Here is a 20,305-nt window from a genome sequence, read left to right on the forward strand (position 1 = left end):
GCAATGTCAGGACTTCAGGGACCATAATTATATGTCTCAGTAGAATATTGGGGATTTCATGTCGCTTGCTACACTGCCTGGACTCTGAAGATACACATCTCAAAAACTCATCCTCAAGGTGTGCTACATGCTGATGAGGTGAACAGCTGTTGAGGTAAATCGGCCTCTAGTGGGCAGCCTCTGGGGCATCTGCCACCCCACACCCCAGTAATATAAAGCTTACTCAGACATGGAGTGCCCTGCCTGGGTTTACATTTGTTCCCTAATGGCTCTTGATATTCCTGTGGAGCGACCTCAGTTTAAAACTACCCATAACAAGATGGATGTACCATAAAGTAGTGCCTACACCCACCCAACAGAGCGAGCTTGGGTGCTCAATCCATCCGAAAAGTAGTCTCGGAAGAATTATAACAACAGGGCACTAGTCTGCTATAACACTTTCATCCTAATTGAGAGAGCAGGGGAACTTTTGAGATAATTTGCCCTTCCTATATTCATAAGGGGTGGGAGGGGGGGAGGGCATTACCACCTCCTTAAAAAGTGTTAAACCACTTCTTAATGATACATTTCTAGTTGAAACTGTCATGTCATGCCAAGTACCTAAAACTTCCGTGATGCAACTCCTTCGATGACGATCTTGATATGACTGAATTACGTAACACCCGTAACTTCTGCAAAGGTGCACATTGGAAAAAGACTTTTATTTTAACTTTCAACACTGCGGAATAACCTGAATGTATGGTTGCAGGCTATATCTGTCTTAAGGTTTGACTGTAGTTCCCATTCAAAAGCTATAAATGTCAGATTTGGTCATACCACTGTAACATGTAACAAAAGGGCCAACTGTGGAGATAGTGGAGGCCCAACTAAAAAATTGGCAACTCTTGTACACTTTCTCCAAAAGATATAAATTGCTCTGGGGATCACCCGTTATGAAGCAGGATGTGTGAAGCTTATAATGAGAATAGGAAAATTCAGGAGTTGAAAGTTCAGAAATGCACCCCTATGGTGAAGCTAAGAAAAGCTTTTAAAGCTCAGCAGCCGCTGTCATTGCAACTTGTCCATGACACTTTGCAGACTGAGCCATTTAGACATGATCTCAAGTTTGGCACTGCAGTTGTGAATTTGCCCAGTGTCATGGTTGCATCCCTGTCTCCTTCTCCAGGTGTGCAACAAGCCACCAAATTTTCGCCTGACGGGTTGAAGTCACCTGTTACACAGCCAGTTGGCCAGAAAGATCAAAAGGAATACTTCCACGAAGACTTCTTACATCACTTCAGCCAATAAATATCAGAGTATCCCTCTGCCAACCGGAAATGCTCCAAGAATTCAAACAAGGGCATATGATCTTCTCCTTTGCTGACTCGGACATCCTCTTAGATGGTGTCGCCACGTGATGTCCTCACCTGCCCAACCTCTGTGTTGCCAGTGCACACCACCAACCATTTTTCTGCCCGGAACCCTGCAGATTGACAAGAGGGAGAATGCCTCTGTAGGTCTCGTGGAGCAGTTTCCTCCACACTCTGTGCCCTGTAGCAGTGAGTCTTCAAAGGCTGGAACTGAGTAGTCACCGAGGTGAGAGCCCTTTATTTTTTCCCTCCTCCCCTTTCCTCTTTGACTTTCCTCCAATGGAACGTTCACGGCCCATGATCCCACAGAGGACTTAGGGCTGCTCTTAGAATCTCAGCGCCTGCTTGTTCTCTGCCTCCAGGAAACAAAATTACATCCTGACTATTACTTTGAGCCCTCGCATTTCTTAAGAGTCCGCTTTGACCTTCCCCAAAGCCTGCATCCCATCTCATAGTGGAGTCATGCTGCTCTTTCGGGATAACATTCACAGTCAACCCATCTTCCTGACTACCTGGCTTAAAGCTGTTGCAGTCCACATTTTCCTTTGTACCAGACTTCCTCCAGCGTATTGGGCACCCCTTTAAGCTGCTCGGTGACTTCAATGCGCACCATCCCCTTTCGGGCTCGCCCAGAAACTGAGAGGTGCCCTCTTGGCTGACCTTAATCAACTGAACCTCATCTTCCATAATACGGGATCACCCACGTCCCTTTCCAAGTGCACTCACACCTATTCCCATTTGGACTTTTCCTTTTGTACTGCCCAGCTTGCCCATCATCTCAAGTGGTCCATTCTCCATGACATATACTCGAGCGACCATTTCTCGTATGCTATTCGATTGCTGACTCCTAACCCACCTATGTGCACACCCAATGGCAGCTTTCTAAGGCCAACTGGAGGCTTTACTTCTTTCTGGCGACTTTCAATGAACATTATTACCCCAGTTGTGAGGACCAAGCAGAATATCTTATAAACATTATTATCCCCACAGAATGTTCCATTCCTCGGACTTTCTCTTTGCTGCACCGTGTCCTGGTCCCTTGGTGGACTGGGGTGGACCAGGACACAATTTGCATGCGGAAACGTGCTCTCCACATTTGTAACTGTCATCCTACGATGGCCAACTGCATTCATTACAAATATTGCATGCACAGTGTCATTGCATTCTTCAGGATAGCAGAAAAACTTTACTAGTTCGTGGAGCAGTCCTTTTAAAAGTTCCACATAGTCTTTCGTTGTGTGGGTGAACTTCCAGCGGCTGCCTCGGACCAAGGTCTATTCCCCAATGTCTCCCCTGACAGTAGCAGATGATGTCATTGAGGGCCATACTGCTATCTCCGACAAATTGAGCTGCTATTTTGTGGAGATTTCGAGCTCCACGCACTATCAACCTACCTTCCTCCATCAGAAATGAGTGGAGGAGATTCAACTGATAACCATTTCTTCTCCGAATCATGAGTGCTACAATGCCACCTTTAGTATGAGGGACCTAGATCATGCTCTCACTTCACCCCCCACTCCCTCCTCCTCTCCCTGGGGGCTAGCCACTCTTTGGCGGGTTCGTGCTTGTCTACCACAGAGTCCCAGCCTTTGTAGCATCTTCTCCCTTCCGTGCCGCATGTCTATCCTCTTGCTATTCTTTTTCCCTTCCCTTGGGAAACGTGTCTGGGGTGTTCTTGGGAATGTTCCACGTTTTGTCACTGACATAAGCACAGTCTCACCACTGTTTTTTGTCCTTTCTGTGTTTCCCTTCTCATCTCGTTCCTCCGCTTCGGCATTTGAGGTTCCTCTTTTTCTTCTTCCTCCCTGTGCACTCCTGCAGGCTGACACACGGGTCTGACGCATAACAGGGGACTGGGTAACTCGTAATTCTCAGCCTCGGGTTGACAGGTAGGGTTCGCACATACCCCTTGGTACAGGCCAGGCCCAGGGAGGGGTGACTGCCTGAGCTGCAACCTCACCACTGCCAATTGGTCCCTCTGTCAGGTGTACGGAGATGTGAACAGTCACCTAAGGTGGATGTGTTCCTTGTGAAGGGAGTCCCCAGTGGGAAGGAGCACGCCATCAGAGACACTGGCAATCATTGGGGATTTTCTCGCAATGAGCCAATCATCTACACACTCAGTGTCTACGAAATGTAAACGTAATGAGGCTAACGATTCAAAGACCCTTCCAACTGCACCATGTTTCCTCGTGGTCTCGTGCACTGAAGACGATAAGTCCTTCACCATGGTAAATATGTTTATTATTCAGAAAGGTGTTGATGCAATTGCCGGCCTTGTGAAATGCTGCTCTCGTTTATGGAATGGCACTTTGCTTTTGGAGACTACTTCTGATTCTCAAGCACTAAAACTGCTTGCCACCTCACTTCTCCATGGCTACCCTGTTCATGTTGAGGCCCATAGAACTATAAATTGTTCCTAAGGTGTTATTTAGACCATGCGAGCTTAAAAATGACTATGCACCCTTGGACTCTACATTGAAATATTAAAAGTTTTGTCTGGTTTCATTGTCTAGGGGCTGGGATACGTAGTTGCCACATTACAGGCCAAATACTGCTGAGTCTACAGTATATGATAAGAATACACGCATTAATCGAATGGCCGAAGGTTTCTATCACTCGGCAGTTGCGAATTATGAAAGTAGCATGTAAATTTATAAATGAAAGATTGCAATTAAATAAAATCTGCAGGTACTATCTTAATGACTTTAAATGATGAGTACGATAGTAAAAGTACTTTTAAGAGTGTGTATATTTCTGCAAAACACTTATTGGTGTCAGTGGTCCAGGAATTAAATAAAATATAAGTTGAATAACAGGGAAACAATAGATTCCTGCTTCACATATTTAGTTATGAACAGCAACATAGTTTGCGAGATATTAACTTCTGAACGCATACTAAGACTTCACTGCAGAAGCCACGGAAATCACACAAGAGGACAGGTCAGCACTCCGAAATATTTCTATCCTCCGCAACCATTCGCAGACTGCTCTACTGTCCAAGTCTTTCCGCCGACTGTGCATCCATCGCGCCGTACTGTCCGTGTCCGGCACTCACTCCCATGTCCTGTGCCATACCCTCCCGAACTGCCGCACTTCTTCAAACTACCTCGTGTCCTCTCTGGAAACTCCCTTCCATCCAGTCTCCCCATTCACGAGCGCTGTGATTGGCTAGAGTGCTCGCGCCACGTCTTCATGCCAACACACAGTCACAAACATAATGAAACATATTCGAAATACTGGATTTACATTTAAATACTTGAAATTAAATAAATATTCCTATGGCTGGACCATAAACACACTTAAACAGACATTATTAAAGACATAAACTAATTAACTAAACATATATCAAAGGAATAGCAACAAAAGGTAGGCCAGTAGCCTAATGTTTCTGTGCTTTCTACAACACAGTAAATATTTAACCAATTTCTTCACGAATAGTATATATCGGATGTATACAAAGACATAGATGAATAAATATATTGATAAGCATGCTGCTACCATTTTTTCGTGTAACTGTGGAGTACTTGTAGCCTGACGCGATCGATAGTAATCGACCACTTTGAACTCCAATAACTCGTGTACTATTTAAGTTACATACCTGTGATTCATACCAGTTTAGGTTTACACTAATAGCTTTCTAAAGACATGACGATCGACAAAATTGGATGAAGCGTTTATATTTTGGAAATTTGTTGCTGGTTGTTACTTTTATAATTCACTATCTGATACTAAACTTTAAACTAATAAAGATATTGAAAATCTGATTAGACTCTCAGAATCACTGAGCAAATAATAGTAATGTGCATGTTTCTTTTTGAGGTATCACGATTCATCTGGCTACTATTAATTTCTATACAAACTGTGAAATGTCTGCTATTATGGTTTCACAAAGTCCGCCATCTTTGGCACTCCTGGCATAGACATCTCCTTCACTGCCACAAAACACCGTCCTCATCACAGTGGAATTCCCAACCACGCAGCTGGACCATGCGCTGGGGCCACCCCTCTCGTCCGGCTAACGTTTGCCACCACGTGGTTGCTGCCGGGCCCTGCCTGGCTGAGCGGCCCGTGCAGCCGCGCCAATTTAGAATATTTTCAGGGCGCCACAGTTTGCCTGTTACCTCACAACCAGTCTGCTTGATGGTCTGACAGAGACCAAAATCCAGTCATACCACTGATCAGGGTGTCATTGCTGTCCATCGAGTGATGGTAGTAGATTCCACCTTAGTGCCCACTGGCACTCTTTTTCTCTCCTTTGATAGAGTGGTGCTTCTGTCCAAGATCAAAGCAGGCTATGAAATTATCACAGTCTGACCCTACAGTCTTAACCTGATGCGCTGCTACCGGTGTTGTCATTTCAACTGCAGTAAAACGTGTTGTCGACACCCAGCCAAATGTGTAACCTGTGGTAGGGATGCGCACCAGGGCGATTGTCCACCTCCTTCTCTTCATTGTGTCAAATGCAATGGTGGCCATGCTGCCTCCTCTCAAGATTGTCCCATGTATCTTGAGTGGGCTGTCCAAGAGATCTGGATAAAGGAAATAGTGTCTTATGCTGTTGCTCGTAAGTTGTTGGCCAGTTACAAACCCCGCATTCTCCCATCTGGAACCTATAGTTCTGTTGTTGTTATCCCGTGCTCCATGAAGGAGATGGCCACGTAGACATGCGACCTCAAATTCAATTCTGAAGTTGTGAAATCGCCCAGTGTCAAGGTAGCATTGCCATCTCCCCATTCAGCTGTGCAACAAGACATCAAACTCTCGCCTCAAGGGGTGAAGCCACCAGCTACACAACCTCCAGTCAAACACTACCCAAATCTTCCTATGCTAACCGGGAAGGCTCGAAGTAGTCCACCAAAGGCAAATGGTCTTCTCCTTTGCCAACTCAAAGATCCTCCTCGACGGTGTTGCCACATGACACCTTAGCCTGGCCGACCTCCATTGCACTGGTGCACACCACCAACCTTTTCTCTGTGTTGGGCTCCACAGACTGACAGCACAAGCAACTCGCTGCTTCTGTGGACCTCATGGAGCAAGATCCTCCTGCTTCTGTGCGCTGTAGCAGTGACTCTTCTCATGCTGTCACTCTGCAGCTGCCGAGGTGACACCCCTTCATCTCTTGCTCATCATGACACTCCTCTGATGGAACGTTCGCGGTCTTCAGCCCCAAAAAAGAGGACTTTCGGCTGCATTTAGCATCACAGTGTCCCCTAGTACTCTTCCTTCAGGAAACGAAATTGTGTTCTCATGACTGCTTTGAGCTTTCACATTTCGTCTGTGCCCTGAAGTTGGCATTCCATCTCATAGGGGAGTCATGCTGCTGATACTGGATGACGTTCATAGTCAACCCATCTCCCTGACTATCTGTCTTCAAGCTGTTGCAGTTTGCCTTCTCCTTGCTCACCTGACTTTTTCCCTCTGTACCATTTATATCTCTTTGTCATTCGATGTAACCAAGGCAGACTTCCTTCAGCTTATTGAGCAGCTATCTCCCCCATTTCTGTTATTTGGTAACTTTAATGTGCATCATCCCCTTTGGAGTTCTCCCTGAACCTGTCAGAGAGCTGCCCTCTTGGCTGACCTCCTTCATCAACTCAACCTCTTCTTCCGTAACATTGGAGCACCCACATTCCTTTCAGACTCCTCGCAGACCTATTCCCATTTGGACATGTCCTTGTGCACTGCCCAGCTTGCCCATCATTTCTAGTGGTTTGTTATTTCTGACACCTACTCAAGTGACCATTTCCCATGTGCTATCCGTTTGCTGATTCCTACCCCACCTGCATGCACACCCAAATGGCAGCTTACAAAGGCTGGCTGGTGAGTTTGCTACTCCGTGGTGATGTTCAGAGAACAGGATTTCCCCAGTTGTGATGAACAGGTGGAATACCTTACAAGCGTTATCCTTACTGCTGCAGAACGTTGCATTCTTTACACTTCCTCTTTACCATGTTCTGTCCCAGTCCCTTGGTGGACTGAGGCATTCCAGGATGCAATTCTCTCTCTCTCTCTCTCTCTCTCTCTCTCTCTCTCTCTCTCTCTCTCTCTCTCTCTCTCACACACACACACACACACACACACACACACACACACACACACACACACACACGCTCTGCATTTGTAACTCTCATCCTACGATGGCAAACTCCATTCATTATAAAGAGATGCGTGGAAAATGGCATCGTGTTCTGCGGGACAGGAAGAAAGCTAGCTGGATTTCATTCACTAGTTCTTTTAACAGTTACACACATTCCTCTGTCGCATGAGCGAACTTCAGATAGCTCTTTGGAACCGAGATCCATTCGCCAATTTCCAGCCTGATACTAGCAGACGATGTTATCGTGGACCCTATTGCTATCTCCAACACCTTGGGCCACCATTTTGTGAAAATTTTGAGCTCTGCTCCCTATCATCCTGCCTTCTTCCATCGGAAACCAGCGGAGGAGGCTCGGGCGATACCCTTCTCTTCTCAGAATCGTGAGTGCTTCAATGCCGCCTTCATTATGAGGGAGCTAGATCATGCTGTTAGTTCATCCTGATCCTCTGCCCCAGGGCTGGACAGTGTCCTCATCCAGATGTTGCAGCACCTTTCTCTTGCAGGCAAGCACTTTCTGATTAATACATACAACCGCATCTGGACATGGAGCACATTTCCCAAAAGTTGGTGTGAAGCTAAGCAATCCCGGTAAGGACAAAAACCGTCCTAGTTACTGCCCCACCTCTCTCACCAGCTGCATTTGCAATGTGATGGAACGTATGATTCATGCCTGGCTGGTATGGTGGCACAAGTCTCACAATTTGCTAACATCTGCATGATGCGGATTTTGAGCATGGAGTTCTGCAGTTGACCATATAGTTACTTTGTCCACCCATGTTGTGAATGGTTTTCCGCAGGAATCCCAGACTGTGGCCATGTTTTTTGATTTGGAGAAGGCCTAGGATACCTGTTGGAGAACTGGTATCCTCCATACTCTTTACATGTGGGGCTTCTGTGGCTGCCTGTCCTGTTTCCTTCAGGAATTTTTGAAAGACCAAGTTTTCAGGATGCGTGTGGGTTCTGCCTTAGTGGACACCTTTATGCAGGAAAACAGTGTGCGTCAGGGTTCCGTCCTGAGCGTCGCCCTCTTTGCTATTGCCATTAACCCTGTAATGGCCTGTCGCCTGCTGGGCATCTCTGGCTCCCTTTTGGTTGACGATTTTGGCATCTGTTACAGTTCTCCACAGATATGTCTCACTGAGCGGCGTTTTCAGCGATGTCTTGAGCGTCTTTGCTCCTGGAGCATCAACAGTGGTTTTCATTTCTCCACTGACAAAATTATCTGTCTGAATTTCTGGCGGTGCAAATTTTCTCTCAGCATCTTTACGTCGTGGGCCTGTTGCCCTTCCGTTCGTTGAAACTACAAAATTCCTGGGGCTAATTCCTCTGCGACCCCGGGGGTTAGAATTGGCCCGAGGTATTCCTGCCTGTTGCAAAAGGCAACGAAAAGGAGTCTCTCACCTTTTGGCCTTTGTGATGGTCCCCTGTAGGGTTTGACCTCCATTTTTATAATTTTCCTGAAGAGTGAGCCAATTGGGGAAGGGTGCGTTACATGGTGCATCGTGTCCATTGTGCATTGAGATCTTTAGCCCACTTTCTCAAGTGGGACATTGCAGTCCCGCTCATCCTCCATCTCTTGAGCGAGGTCATCTTCCTGGGTGTGTTTTCCTCAACCCACTATGAAGTGTCGTTTTCTGTGCTGACAATGACCGTGGAATTCTTTGCACCTGATATCCAGCATGGTACCCAGTCCGTTATGGTGGGGCCGCCGTGTACCCTGTTGGTTGTAGCCCCCTAACTACACAGGGATCACACTGCTGATGCCAGCACAGTTAACTCACCATGTATGCCAAGGAATAGTTGCCTGTCATCCTGGGGCATCAGGACTCCCGGCAGTGGCCATCCTACCACATGGCCTTCGCTGTGGCTGGGTGGCGCCCGCAGGGATGTCCCCTGGTCGGAGTAGGTGGCATGAGGGCAGATGACGCGTGATGAAGTGTACCACGTCGTCACATGCTGGTGATCAAATGCCAGCAGTCTCTAGGTGTTTCAAGTCTCAGTACAATGCTAGGAAGTATGATCAGTATGATCTTAAATCGTTCCCCTCCCTGGTCACATCATGGGAGGAACACCAGGCTAAGGATGGCAGCAAACCTTATTCACTCCAGTACCCTGTATGTACGAGAGCTGATGGGGACTCCTTTGTCTCAATAAAGCCTCAGTTTTTTGTAGAGCATTTAGAGGACAAGTTTGGGGAGGTGGATAAAAAGGCATCTTCTGCCCAGTCACGGGCATTACTCGCTTGTGACAAGATGGAGGATGTTTCTGTTACCATCACACCTCATAAGAGCTTAAACTTGGTCCATGGTATTATATTCTACAGGGACGTTCTGTTGCAGTCTGACGATGAGCTGCGCACCAACTTAGAACGACGAGGAGTTGATTTCGTCCGGCCTGCCCATCGTGGTCCAGGGGATAATCAGGTTGCCACTGGTGCCTTCATCTTGGTCTTCGAGGGTGACACTGCTGTGCAATAGCTTCTTGGTTTCCTTGTGAACTGACTGAAGGCTGGGAGGGGTGAGAGGAACTAATTTATGAAACTTGAGAGCAGGTTTCTTTCTGACTACCTGCAGCCCGTGAAACTTCAAGTGACTGAGCTATGTTTAATACTTCAATAAGCATAGGATTTTCACACTGTAGAGCTCACTCTTGATGAACTTTCCTCTCAGGAGCAAGACGTATGATTGCATACTGAACCATTTGATCTGTGTAAAATTCCTTATGAATATTTGTCACAAAATTACAATGACGACTAAGTCTGTGGAGTTCTACTGCCCATGCCTTGTATGACTGTTTTGGCCACTTTTGGGAATGGTAAAACTCCATATGAGCACCAATAATGCGAGTACATTTACAGTGATAGGTTGAAAGTAACTCTCACATCCGATCAAAAGAGATACTTGAATGATCTTTTAGGGGGCAAGCTGACACAACAAAAGATATACACACAAAGTGAGATCCACGGCAGAAAAGAGCCGTGCCCAAGTTTATGTATGTTACCCCAAATGCCCGGAAATATTGTCTGGAGTGTTTTTAGTAAGCATTCCAGTCTTCTGCTGCATTACCATATGCAGGGAATGGTGGTGGATATGTTGTTGGCAGGGCTGCACATTATGCCCTTGTATCCATTAAACTGGAAATAACAACTGTCAGTGCCTACTGTTACTCAAAGAGAGATTTAAATACTGCCTCCATGGAAACTGAATCCAACGGACCAATGACTGAAGTGAAACTCATTGATTCTAATCCTGTACTCATTGCCAAAGTGTTCTAACCCAACAATACTGTAACTTTATTATATGACAAACCATAAACACATGAGAGACAAAGTATATACAACAGACAACACCCAAGTGGCCAGTGGAGCCTTGTGCAACAGCCTGTATAGTCATTAGTTCTAACAAGGGTGCAGCTGGGAGGCTGCGCATGCAACTGCTGTCGTACTAGCAGTATGGGTGGCCGCTTTTGGCCAAATCAAGTACAAACTTCACGCTCAAACTATGAAGTGGTGCACACACAAAGTTGGTGGTTATAACAGTCATATTGTCCTCCTTCCATGTATACCTTCCCGTAACTGAGGCCGTCCACAGGTAAAAGCCTTTGTCAAAGGAAACTGTGTTATCACTGCAGTCTTAAAATTCTGGTGTGCCTTTTGTGTATGGGCTTAAGAAGGCCAGGGAGGTAATTTCCTCCAATGTTTGTTCTAGAAATTATCTGATGGTCCTTGCATTGCGTGTGTGTTATACAGCATGTTAAAAAAAAAGCATCATGAAATCTTTCAGGTCTTCCTAGTCAAAACTAGGAGAAAGTCCTGTAATAACATCTGGGAATACAAAGTGTTGAGGTAAGGGCAGTTTTGTCCCATGATATTCATCTGTTAGATGATATCAGAGAGTGTGTTCGTCTATTGCTCTTGTGGATGTGGATAAACTAACTGTTCATGCAGAACTGACCTCACAAGAGGTTGGTTTATGCCTTTAGCAGCTCCAGTTCTTTGTTCACTTCTTTCAGGATCATCATCTTTTTGTCACAACTATCTCCCCAACACATCTGGCATGGAAAGTATGGTAGATTGACTGCAGTCCCTTGGACTTGTGAACACTCCCATTCCTGAAAATTGCTGTAATGATATGCTGCTTTATTCCAGTGAAATTGAAGGTCATTGAGTGCACATGACACATTCATTCATATATTCATGATTAACACTGTTGACTAAGCCATAACAGAATATCATGTCTATTTCCCACCTTGAAATAATTGGTCTCCATTTTCTTGTTTACGTTGTTTGCACTCAGTAGAATTAGTAACCCCGATCTGTTGCCAGTAAAACTCCAAAAGATGTGTAAAGAATGGCTGATCTAGGAGACGGTTGTAAGTGCTATGTCAAACAACGGCATCACAGTGAGAGAGTTAAATGTTGGGACAAGCACAACCAGTAGAAAATGAGCAATGAGGATAACAGGGAGTCAGCCCTGAAGATCAGCAAGGAGACAACCCACACTACTGAGTACTAACAGTTTTTAATAAAATTTAAGTGGCTCCTGTCTCAAGTATGTAGTTTTTTGTAATACATATTTATATGGCCTTTGTTTTTAGTTTTGACCAGTACTCTCTCCTCTAGGTATGTCAGACACTGTTTTTCAAATACCCTGTATGTAGACAAAGTGCAGTTTTTCTGTATTTTGAGATCACTTTAATAAATGACTGCTCATAAAGAACTAGAACGTGAAGATCAATTGTCTTATCTTTTATCTAAGTATATGTAGTATATAATGTTCGTAATAAATTGAAACTGTAGACAGGTGGCTATTGTGTTTGATCCATCCAGGTACATTTCACGTATTGGCCTAATGTTTGTATTTGTTAGTAGTACTTCTGTTTCATAAGACTTCAGAGTGATTTTCTCATGTTGCTTTGGGACTCAAACCAGTGGGAGGAAATATACAGATGCAAATGTTGAGTAACCACGTACCTGAGGAAAGTTCTCAGATATAAAATTATCAAACTTTTTTAACAATGTGTACATTGTGCAGAATATTAAACTTGATGCAGTAAGTTTTCTTGCCCCAGGTGTGCTTGCTCCACATCACCAGAGGACAGTTTTGTGGAATTCGGAAGTAATGTGGATGGGTTTTTTAGTGAGTTACAGTTTGTCAGTCTCGAGGTGTCCCCAGTTGCCTCAGTTTGCAGAGAGCAATTGAGATTAGATTTACAGTCTGTTACTCAGCTTCAGTTTCTCACTAACATTTTTATGAGAATAGCTGTGTTGTCTTGATAATTGTGCCCAGGGAATCAAAACATTACCCTCAGATGAACTAACCCAGAACACTGATGAAATTTAGCAGTTTCTGTAAGATGCATCGTAGATGTTGTGCTATGCTTTTTTTCTGCTCTGTGTAGTAATAACTAAACTTGTAAGGCTGGCCATAAGTTCATAGAATTTTTATTTTGCTTTTTGGTATTCTGTTTGCTATGGTTTTATTTATCAATTGTCATTTTTTATTTTTAGTTCACTGTTGTTATTTGAGTCTACATTTTGTCAGTTGGAAATAGTGAGTGGAGCTGTGGACACTAGAAAATGGAGTACCAGACATAAGCGACTCTCCATATTCAGGAAGACCTCCAGGGTTTGATAAAGGTCGTTTAAAATCATTAATCATTAATGATCCACGTCAGTGTACTTGAGAGCTGACAAATGTGATTAACTGTGATCATGCCTTCATTGTGCAACATTTGCATGCAGTGGGGAAGGTTTAAAAATTGGGTGTGTGGGTACCGCATGCTTTAAGCCAAAATCACAAAAATTTGTGTGTGGCCATATGTGCATCTCTACTGGCTCATCAATTGGCTTATGAACAACACTGACCATTGCTATGGTATATCGTTCCTGGTGACAAGAAATGGTGTCTTTATGCTAACATAAGCAAAAGAAACGATTGATTGAGCCCCATGGTTTGTCAAATTCTTTGTCTCAAAACCATGTGATTTCTACCGTCGAGGAATCGAAAAGTCACCCCAGCATTAACAGGCTATTGTAAATATTGAAGGAGTATATATTGTTGATGACTACAGTCTGTTGTTTGTATCTGTTGTGTTTATTAAATACTGTGAACTTTGGCACCAATCTAATAGGTACACTATACTGTGAGGTATGCCTTAACGAGGTCTGAGTGAGCTTACCAGTCATTTCATAGCCCAAATTTACCTCATGGTACAAACATACGGTGACTGGAAGTTGAACGTAAATAGTTTGCTATATCAGACTAATTGTTTTGCTGTAAAATAGCTTCTCCCAATTATGAGAGGTAAGGTTAAATTATTTTTTTATGTTTGTCAATGGACAACTGTCCACTGACTCAGTACTATCTGTTATGATGAGAGGACACAGAGGTGTAAGATTCTTGTGGCAAGTCACAAATTGTGGCCAGGGCAATACAAAGTGGAATAACTATGTCACATTAGTTATGGCAGAGAGAGATTGAGGGAAATCCTGTTGGTGAATGTGTGGTAATTGATGTGGAGAATTATGTATGTTGTGCTTTGTGAACTGCTGCATTATGGTTGGACCACATAGACAGCATAGATTTTGTGCTACTATGACTATTTCGTGCTTCCATCAGACTCGAGGAATCGTCCATTGTCCATTGAGAAGTTTAGTCCTTTGTTTCAGGGTGCAGTAGTATGCTGATTTATTCTTCCCTAATATCCTTCTACAGGAGTTTCAGATTTTTCCTGTCACTTCGTTCACGCTTTGCTGGGACCGTACAATTTTTATTCTCCCTTTCCATGTCACTGGAAGTGTCATTTGTGGGAAAACTAAACCTGATACGTGGTCTTCACACTGCTCAACTTGTACATGCCTTAGTGTAGCACAGTTTTGACATATTTTTGAGCACGTTTCACACTGTGTTTGTTAGAAGCGCCTGCTTTGTCTCTTCCAGCTTCAAGTTATTCAACTGTTGTTACAATCTTTATATATTAAACAGATTTTGAAATAATTTTCTTTTTGTACTAATGCTACCACATAAAATAGGGCCAGTTTAGTACTAGTTCAAAAACTTCTGAAAATCCATAGCCAAGACAAAATGTACCATTCTTATCCCATCTAGGTATGTTTGCTGAAAGCCAAATCAAATATAAACAGCAAAGTAATTATTTCAGCATTTACTATTTTTGAATGTTTTATTGCAACACAGTTCATCAACAATTCCAAATTTTTCATGAGTCCATTAGCTTCTTTTGTTTTAGGTAAAATTATTGAAAATTACATTGAAATGACAATAGATCACATACTACTAACTCAGTTAATTCACTCGTAGTGTCAGAAAATCAATAAAAGGGATCTCAAGTCACAATATCAGAGGAATAAACTTTCAATATTTCATGTCAACAAAAAACCACCTTTCTACGTTTTTGTTTGGGAACTGGAAGTTTGGGTACTATTTGCTCATGAGAGCACGAGATTTCATCAACTGGAGTTGGCCGTTTCCAGTATTTGCTATTTTTTTCCATTCAGCATGTTTTCCCTTCCCGTGCTGCATGTGTGTCCCCTTGTCATTCCCCCTCCCCTCCCCCTCCTCCCCCCCTCCCAAACTCTGCATTCTACCATCTGGCACTCATAGTTCTGTTCTTGCTACATCTCGCTACATGAAAGATGTGGCCACACAGACATGCAACATCAAATTCAGCTCTTAGGTTGTGAAATCTCCCAATATGTAGGTAGAATTGCCGTCCCCTTATCCAGCTGTGCAATAAGCCATCAAACTTGCACCTCAAGGGGTGAAACCACCAGCTACACAACTGGCAGGCCAAAAAGGACAGGAGTACTACTCCCGTGATAACCACCTACATCCCTCCATCCAACCAACACCTGAGTGTTTCTATACTAACCGGAAAGACTTGAAGTCCAACAAAGGCAAATGGTCTTTTCTTTCACTGACTCAAAAATCCTCTTTGATGGTGTTGCCATGTGATACCTTTACCTGGCCAACCTCTGTGTCACTGATGCGCACCACCAAACGGTTTACTGTGTTTGACTCCACAGACAAACAGCACAAGAAAGCCAATACTTCTGTGGACCTCATGGAACAGGATCCTCCTGCCTCTGTGCCCTGTAGCAGCGAGACTTTGAAGGCTGTCACTTGGCAGCCACTGAGGTGACACCCCTTCATTTTTACCTCATTGTGACTCTCCTCCTCCAATGGATTGTTCGTGGCCTTCGATTCCACAAAGAGGATTTACGGCTGCTTTTAGAATTGCAGTGTCCTATTGTACTCTGCCTTCAGGAAATGAAATTGTGTCCTCACAACTGCTTTGAGCTTCTGAATTTCTTTCCGGTTCATTTTTGACCATCCCCCTGAGGTTAGCATGCCATCGCATGGTGGACTGAGGCATGCACATGCAATTCACGCACGGATGTGCTCTCTGTATTTTTAACCGTCATCCTATGATGGCAAACTGCATTCATTATAAACAGATGTGTGCACAGTGGCATGTTCTTTGGGATGGTAAAAAAGTTGGATTTCATTCACTAGTTCTTCTAACAGTTCCACGCTTCGTTCTGTCATGTGGGCTAATCTCTCGACAGCTCTCTGGGACCAAGACCCTTCACGAGTTTCCGGCCTGACGTAGTAGACAATGTCATCGTGGACCCTGTTGCTATCTCCAACACCTTGGGCCGCCATTTTGTGGAAATTTTGAGCTCTGGCCACTATTGCCCTTCCTTCCTCCATCGGAAATGAGCGGAGGAGGCTCAAGTGATACCCTTCTCGTCTCAGAATTGTGAGTGGTACAATGCTGCCTTCACTATGAAGGAGCTGGATCACTCTCTCAGTTCATCCCGATCCTCCACCCCAGGGCTAGATGCTGTCCCCATTCAGATGTTGCAGCACCTTTTTCTTGCATGCAAGCTCTTTTTGCTTAATACATACAACCGCATCTGGGAAAAGGGTATGGTTCCCAGATGCTGGCATGAAGCCACCAACATACCTATACCTAAGCCTGGTAAGGACAAACACCTTCCTTCTAGCTACTGCCCCACCTCTCTCACCAGCTGTATTTGCAAGATGATGGAATGTATGGTTCATACCTGGCTGGTATGGTGGCTCAGGTCTCACAATTTACTAACCACTGTATACTGTGAATTTCCAGCGCGCCATTCTGCGTGTGATCATCTTGTCACTTTGTCCACCCATGTCATGAATGGTTTTTTTGTGGAAATCTCAGACAGTGGCCGCATTTTTAGATTTGGCAAAGGTGCATGACACCTGCCGGAAAACTGATATCCTTTATACTCTCTACATGTGGGGCTTCCGTAGGTGCATGCCCCGTTTTTTTTTTAAAGACAAAGTTTTCAGGGTGCATGAGGGTTCTGTCTTCTGAGACACTTTTATCCAGAAAAACAGTGTGCCTCAGGGTTCTGTCCTGAGCGTCATACTCTTTGCTATCGCCATTAACCGTATAAGGGCTGGTCTCCTGCCGGGTACCTTCGGCTCCCTTCTCATTGACAATTTTGCCATCTATTGCAGTTCTCCATAGACTTGTCTCATTGAGTGACATCTTCAGCGATGTCTCGATGATCTTTACTCACAGAGCATAGATAATAGCTTTCGCTTTTTGACTGACACATCTTTTGTATGAATTTCTGGCAGTGCAATTGGTTTCCCCCACCATCTTTACATTTTTGGCCTGTTGCCCATCAGTTCATTGAAACTATGAAATTCGTGGGGTTCATGCTCGATAGGAAACACTCATGGTCCTCCAATGTGTGTTACCTGGCATGCTGCTGTAAGAGTTCCCTCATTGTTCTGTGTGTCCTCAATGATACGTCTTGGGGTGCAGATCTAACCACCCTCCTGTGTTTGTACGGGTCCCTTGTCCGTTGGAAACTAGACTATGGGTGCTTTGTTTATGCGTCTGCACATCTGTCCCTCTTACGCCGTCTCAACATTGTCCACCATCATGACGTCCGTTTGGCCACTGACCTCTCTCTCTCTCTCTCTCTCTCTCTCTCTCTCTCTCTCTCTCTCTCACTAGCCTGGTTGAGAGTCTATGTGCCGAAGCTGATGAACTGCCACTGTCCTATCGCCGCAATTTTCTCCTCAGCAGATATGCATGCTGTTTGTCTGCCATGCATGGCCACCCATCCTATGCCTCCTCCTTTAATGACTCCTTTGATCTCCAGTGTCGGACGCGTCCCTCCTATCTGTCGCCTCCTGAAGTCTACTTTCAGTGCTTGCTTTGGCAGCTTAACTTCACACTACCTACAACTTTCCCAGTGGGTGTGATTCGTTCACCACCTTGGCTTCATTTGGTAGCTCATGTTCACCTTGGCCTGCATTCGCTTCCTAAGGACACTACTCCAGCCTCGATCTATCGCCTTCAGTTTCATGACCTTCGCATGGAAGTTTGCGATAGTACCTTTGTGTACACTGATGGCTCTCGGACTGACCGTGGTCTCGGGTGTGCCTTCATCATTGGCGCTGCGGTTTTTCAGTGTCAGCTTCTGGTAGACTGCTCAGTATTTATAGCCGAGCTCTTCTCCCCGTATCAGGCCTCGGAATACATCTGGCGACACAGGCTTTTCAGTTGTGTTCTCTGCTCAGACTCTGATTCTCTCAGTGCGCTTCAAAATATCTCTGCTGTCTACACTGCCCATCCTTTAGTACAACAGGCTCAGGAAAACTGTCATTTGCTCACTCTTGAGGGGATCCACTGTGCAGTGTATGTGGGTTCCTGGTCATGTCGGTCTGCTAGGAAACAAGGCTGCTGATATTGCTGCGAAGGCTGCAGTCTTCGTACCTCATCCAACTAGTTCCTATATTCCCTGCGATGATCTCTGTGTTGCTATCAGGTGGTGGTGTCACTTTGGCATAGCCATTGGTCCTTCCTTCATGGGATTAAGCTCAGGATTATTAAGCCTCTCCCAGGGGCTTGGACGACATTCTCACAGCACTCCCACCTTGAGGTCATTTTAACTAGGTTGCGTATAAGGCACTGCCTTTTTAACCATCACCATTTGTTAAGTGGTGCTCCCCCACCACTTTGTGCACATAACCCCCAAGTTTTAATTGTCTGCCATATTCTGACAGAATGCCCATTTTTTAACTGTTTACATTCCCATAAGAGGAAGTGCCACAAAGTGAGCTGTGAAAATTTTTTCTTCCTCTGATGTGAAACATGTTCTGTAGTTCACTCGTACTTCTGCTGTTCGCTTGATCTTCTTTATTCCCAGTATTAAAGTACTCAGTGCAATTTGGAATCTGAGGATAAAGAAAGAGAATATACGTAGTACCAATTTTAAAATGACATAAATACTGTAGTCTTAAAGCAAGAAGTTCATTTACATTTATGTATAATGTAGAACATAGCTACAGAGGTTTTGTCAGCAACTTGCCTTTCAGATGCCTCACGAAAGCTGATTTTCCTTTCCTTCATTTGATCAAGAGCTTTATTCGAAGTGTCACTGGTGTATTTTCGGTAAGGTCTTGAATCTAGTTCGTGCCTATATCACTGTGGCATTATTTCTGGATTGAAAAAAAGTAGTTTTTTTAAATGGAAATACATGTGTACATGTACCCCACTGGTTTTCCAAGTCGACAAGTTTACTAAACTAATCCCACCAATTTTCAGTGTCAAAATTTTTGTGAATTAAATTATATACTTCGAGAAAATCAAACAGTGGAAACTCCAGATAGGAATATCAACAATGTAGGAAAAGATAGATTGGTTACTTCACATGCACGCGCGCAGAAAAAGGCAAGCACATCTCGTGGAACACTACCACCAACTCCAGCATCTTGGGCCAGGATGCTATATGACAGGGGATGCAAGCAACAATCTGGAGGGAAAGGGGGTAGTAGTGTACAGGGGGGGGAGAGAGATATCAATATGTGTGTCTCTCCACACCTGTACACTACTTTCCTTTCCCTTCCCCACCCTCTCCAGACTGCTGCTTGCTTCCCACATGATGTTGCATGTTCATAAGGGAAGAATGTTTATCATTAGCTCCTTACCAGTAAGATCGTGACGTACTGAGTCTTCACAAATCCTCCATCATTGTGAGATGATTCTTTGATGAATAAATACATAAATAGTAAATAATTTCATTGCATCAGATTTGCTGTAAATTTCTTCTGTAAAAATTATTGGTCTGTTAGTCAGTCAGCTGCATGTAATTAATTAATTTTGTGTGCTCCTTTTACAGGGTAATATAGAATTCGGTCATCATGACCCGCAGATCTGTCGGTAGCCGAGGCCGGTCCTCACAGGTTAGCCGGCGTCGGCGAGGAGCGCGAAAAATGACGGGCGCCGATTTCACTGAAGAAAATCTTCCGGACGTGGAAGAGGAGGCACACCAGTTGCTTGACATCAGTCAGCTGAAGACTCTGTCGCATGCAGAGCGTGCGGACACTGATGAAAGTGTTTGGGCCATAGCCGTGCAAGTGTTCATTCCGTTTGTTATATCAGGTCTTGGAATGGTGCTTGCTGGGCTTGTACTTGATGAAGTCCAGGTATTATTCTTCTCATACTTTTGCAGACTGTGATGCGTTGGTGAAACTTACCATAGAATTAATGATGGCAGTATTTCTCTGCAGGAAAAATAGCTTCACCTTCCATAGACCATTGAAAACAATGGAAATACTGATTTTTATACATATAGTGTAAGACCATGATAGTTTCTTTTAAAGATGGGCATGGTCTTGAATTTTAAATTTATAACAAATTTTGAAAATTTTGTTTTGAAATACCAAAACATTGTATAATTTTACCTCTGTGCAAAATTTTGAAAAGTAAATATGCAGCTTGCTCTTTCATTAAGCTGAATAGTTACTAATCTTGAATATAAAAGTATCTA

At 44.2% G+C, this 20,305-nt stretch overlaps 1 protein-coding gene across 7 annotated transcripts in view; it reads left to right on the forward strand.

Moving 5' to 3' along the window:
- LOC126470506 (solute carrier family 41 member 1-like) overlaps window positions 1-20,305 on the forward strand; it is a 100,558-nt gene that overhangs the window by 46,558 nt on the left and 33,695 nt on the right. For all 7 annotated transcript variants that reach the window (XM_050098401.1, XM_050098397.1, XM_050098394.1 and 4 more), the window contains one exon: window positions 19,655-19,961. In XM_050098401.1, coding sequence (XP_049954358.1) covers window positions 19,677-19,961 — 285 coding nt within the window. In that variant the 5' untranslated portion in view covers window positions 19,655-19,676. The remainder of the gene's footprint in view (window positions 1-19,654; window positions 19,962-20,305) is intronic.

The sequence above is a fragment of the Schistocerca serialis genome, chromosome 3 (genome assembly GCF_023864345.2).
Source record: "Schistocerca serialis cubense isolate TAMUIC-IGC-003099 chromosome 3, iqSchSeri2.2, whole genome shotgun sequence".
NCBI lineage: Eukaryota > Metazoa > Arthropoda > Insecta > Orthoptera > Acrididae > Schistocerca > Schistocerca serialis.